At 37.8% G+C, this 3,756-nt stretch overlaps 1 protein-coding gene across 1 annotated transcript; it reads right to left on the reverse strand.

Annotated features, from left to right (window-relative positions):
• Positions 1 to 3: 3 nt before the first annotated feature.
• Positions 4 to 897, reverse strand: LOC116629736 (olfactory receptor 5F1; the record flags this gene model as incomplete). Its single annotated transcript, XM_032399972.1, has 1 exon — positions 4 to 897. A coding segment is annotated over exon 1 (894 nt), but the record flags the coding sequence as incomplete, so codon positions are not given.
• Positions 898 to 3,756: the final 2,859 nt, after the last annotated feature.

Below are 3,756 nucleotides of genomic sequence, written 5' to 3' on the forward strand. Positions count from 1 at the left end.
TTTCTTTACTTCCTTGTTCCTGAGGCTGTAGATCAGAGGATTCAACATGGGGATCACCACTGTGTAGAACACAGAAGCTACTTTGTCCTGATCGAGGGAATAGCTGGAACTAGGTCTCAGATAGGTATAGATGGTGGTGGCATAGAACAGAGTTATAGCTGTCAGGTGAGAACCACAGGTTGAGAAGGCTTTGCGCTTCCCCTCCCCTGAATGCATATGGAAGATGGAGAAGAGAACATAGGAGTAGGAGGTCAGGATGACCAGCAAAGCCCCAACAATATTCACACCAGCAAATGTGGAAAAGATGCTTTCATTCAGGTGTGTGTCAGAACATGAGAGCCTAAAAAGTGGAGGGCTGTCACAGAAGAAATGATGAATGACATTAGAACTGCAGAATGGCAAGCTGCTCACGTAACTTGTGTTAACCATGGAGTTCAAGAATCCTGCTGTAAAAGCCCCTGCTGCCATTTTGAGGCAGACTGTCCTGGACATGACCAAGGGGTAAAGTAGTGGGTTGCATATGGCCACATAACGGTCATAGGCCATTAACCCAAAGAGGATGCATTCAGTTGTGGCCAAGGCGATGAAGAAGTACAGTTGCAGGAAGCAGCCAGCAAAGGAGATGGTTTTCTTCTCTGATAATATGTCTACCAGCATCTTTGGGGTGATGGTGGAAGAGTAACAAACATCCACAAAGGACAGGTTAGCCAGGAAGAAATACATGGGTGTGTGAAGTCGGGACTCAGTCCTGATTAGGAGGATCATCCCAACATTCCCCAAAACTGTAAGTGTGTAAATCACCAGAAAAAGCAAAAAGAGGACAATCTGTAGCTCCATCGTGTCTGCTAATCCCAACAGGATGAACTCAGTCAGCGAAGTGTGGTTTCTTCTGGTCATTTGTTACATGTATATAGTTTGCTTAAATTTCCATTAGGTCTAAATATTTTCCTCTCCTAAGTTTATAAGAAATAGAAATGTTAATGAGGGCATCTACACATGGGGGAAAAACACAACCTAAGATAACACAACATAGTAAATTGAGTAAGAGGAAATTGGGGGACAAATAGATCAGCCTTTGAATGTAATGAACAAGTGTCTGTATTGAATCAGTGTTGGGGGCCTCCCAACTCAGCAGTGCAAGACCACCTATTCCAATTCAGTTTTCCACAAGCAGCATACTTTGTACTCTTGTCTCTCTCTACAGTTTGTGTCCAAATGCAAAGGATAAAAATATCCTTGCTGACATCTCTCCCATTCTCTGAGCAGGTATGTGGGGTTAGCTCTATTTTTTTTTTTCCTTTCCATTTATCCTCAAGACCACTCTGAATATTCTTCAACTCTAAAATTAATGCACTACTTCCCAGAAATCACTCTTGAGTACTTATGCAGCAATAATAATGACCAATTCTAATAATCAGTATTTAGACACCTATCATATATTTAAAAATGACTTTGTTGTGTTTTAAAAGTGATCCAAAAATTTGTTCCCATTACAAAGTACACTTCTGAATTAACATCCTTAGTAGGAGACATGCTACCTGTTCAACTCAGTGAGTAACAGCACGAAATCCTGATCACTTCCTTCCCAGGGTCTTACCTGTGGAGTCTAGTATTTTCTTTTTTATGAGATGTTCTCCAATCAAATGGAGCTTACAGAAAAAGGAAGAAAATTTCATTTTTAAATGTAATGAAATGCAGTAAGCATTCAATTTACCTTTTTTGTAAACATTTGAGATGCATTCTGAGTAGATACACATTGCCACACTTTTATTTTGTTTTCATAAGGAAGAATGGGTAACCATGGGACTAGATTATAGGTTAATTGTGAGTCAGACCTCTAGAGACAGACACTCCAGTCTCAAAAGAACACACAATACGACCACAGGTAGATATATGGAATCAAACATCATGTGGGGCTTGCATCACAAAGTAATTCCTGATCTCTATGTTTTTTTTTTTTTTTTAAAGATTTTATTTATTTATTTGAGACAGAGAGAATGAGAGAGAGAGAGCACATGAGAGGGGGGAGGGTCAGAGGGAGAAGCAGGCTCCCTGCCGAGCAGGGAGCCCGATGCGGGACTCGATCCAGGGACTCCAGGATCATGACCTGAGCCGAAGGCAGTCGCTTAACCAACTGAGCCACCCAGGCACCCGATCTCTATGTTATTTTAAAGAAGTCTTGTCAAAGTAAAAAATAAAATAATAATACTTTTATTTGGTTGCTGATACTGCTTCTCCCTTTATATTTTTAGCTTATACCAAATGGTTACAAATCCCAGTACCAAATTATTATTCTTCCTTTGTCTTTCAGTAATTGAAAAAAAATATTCTTTCTGTTTAATTTTGTGTGAAATTGTGTTTGTGTGTGTGTGTGTGTGTGTGTGTGTACGTGTGCTCACACACACACCCCTCCCTTTGTCTGGGCAAGTGTATCCTTCTATTCAACTCTGTCTTGAGTGAAAGTAATGAGAAGGAGAAACTAACTTAAGTGCACAATATTTAAAGAAACACTAAACCCTGGGCAAATAATACAATGGATAAGAAAACTAACTTATGTTTTTATGATTTCAGAATTGTGTTGGATTTTGCAATTATTGTCTATGATTCTGTTCCTAGAAGGGGATGAGATGACAGGTTTTCCAGATCTAAATACAAGAAAAGCAAGGTGAAATACCACATTGGGTGTCCGTATGCATGGAGAGCCTATTTTCACTGAGAACTCACAACATATAGCTCTTTTCCATTTAAATGTTCAGTTAATCCTCTGTGCCAGTCTTTGAGGTTGACATTATTATTTTATGCATTTTGCAGCTGAGATTTCAGGTTATTAAATGACTTTTCAATAGACAAACTATTAGAAAGTGGGAGAATCAACTGGAGCCCAATCTTCACCAGAAGGAAATAATACCCGGCTACCTAACTTCCCTGTCCCATCCCTTTTTATCCTAGTCACTAAGAATATCATAAAGATATACACATACACATACATGTACATATATATGTACATAAACATGTGTGCACACATGCATATGTACGTATGCGTGTCTGCATCTTCTAGTAAATACCTATTTACTGTTTACAATTGTACACTTCTCATTTTCAATACGGCAATGAAAATTACGTTGTGCCTGTTAGTTTACATTTAACAAACTAAATCAAAATCAATATTTGTGTGTTAAGATTAAACTCTCTGTGCACATCTTTTCTGCCTACATGCAGGACTTCATCTTCTAATAACATCATCTCTTTTTCTTTTGCTGTGTTTTTGGATGTATGTGATTCTTGATATTGATTGCTTCCTTTCTTCCAAATTGTTTGCTTATTTTTCCAACTTCGTGATGGTCATAGGTTTTGTAAGCTAGCCTCTTCTGGCCTCACCTAATCACTGATGAAAATACTGGCCAAAACAAAGGTTAAATGCATATGCTTCAAACATCTTTCTTTCATTAATTTTCGTAAATAAATTATTCAAAAATCATTAAATAAGGCAAAGTTAAGTATAGAAGGATTACATGAAGGTTCTATGGCCTTACATAAGTTTAGTAAGTTACTAAACTTATGCTTTGTTGTTACATATATTTGAATATTGTAGACTCTAATTACTCAGAAAATATTCTAAAAAAAAAAACTGTAGTCTTGAAGCAGCCTTCAAAAGTCAATTAAATACTCTGTTTTGTTCAGAAAATCAACCAAACAACCACAGAAATAGAGGGATCCTTGTCCTGGTAGCTACATTCCATAAGGCTTTCTTTACTT

Source organism: Phoca vitulina, unplaced genomic scaffold (genome assembly GCF_004348235.1).
Source record: "Phoca vitulina isolate PV1807 unplaced genomic scaffold, GSC_HSeal_1.0 scaffold2642, whole genome shotgun sequence".
In the NCBI taxonomy this organism is placed as follows: Eukaryota; Metazoa; Chordata; class Mammalia; order Carnivora; family Phocidae; genus Phoca; species Phoca vitulina.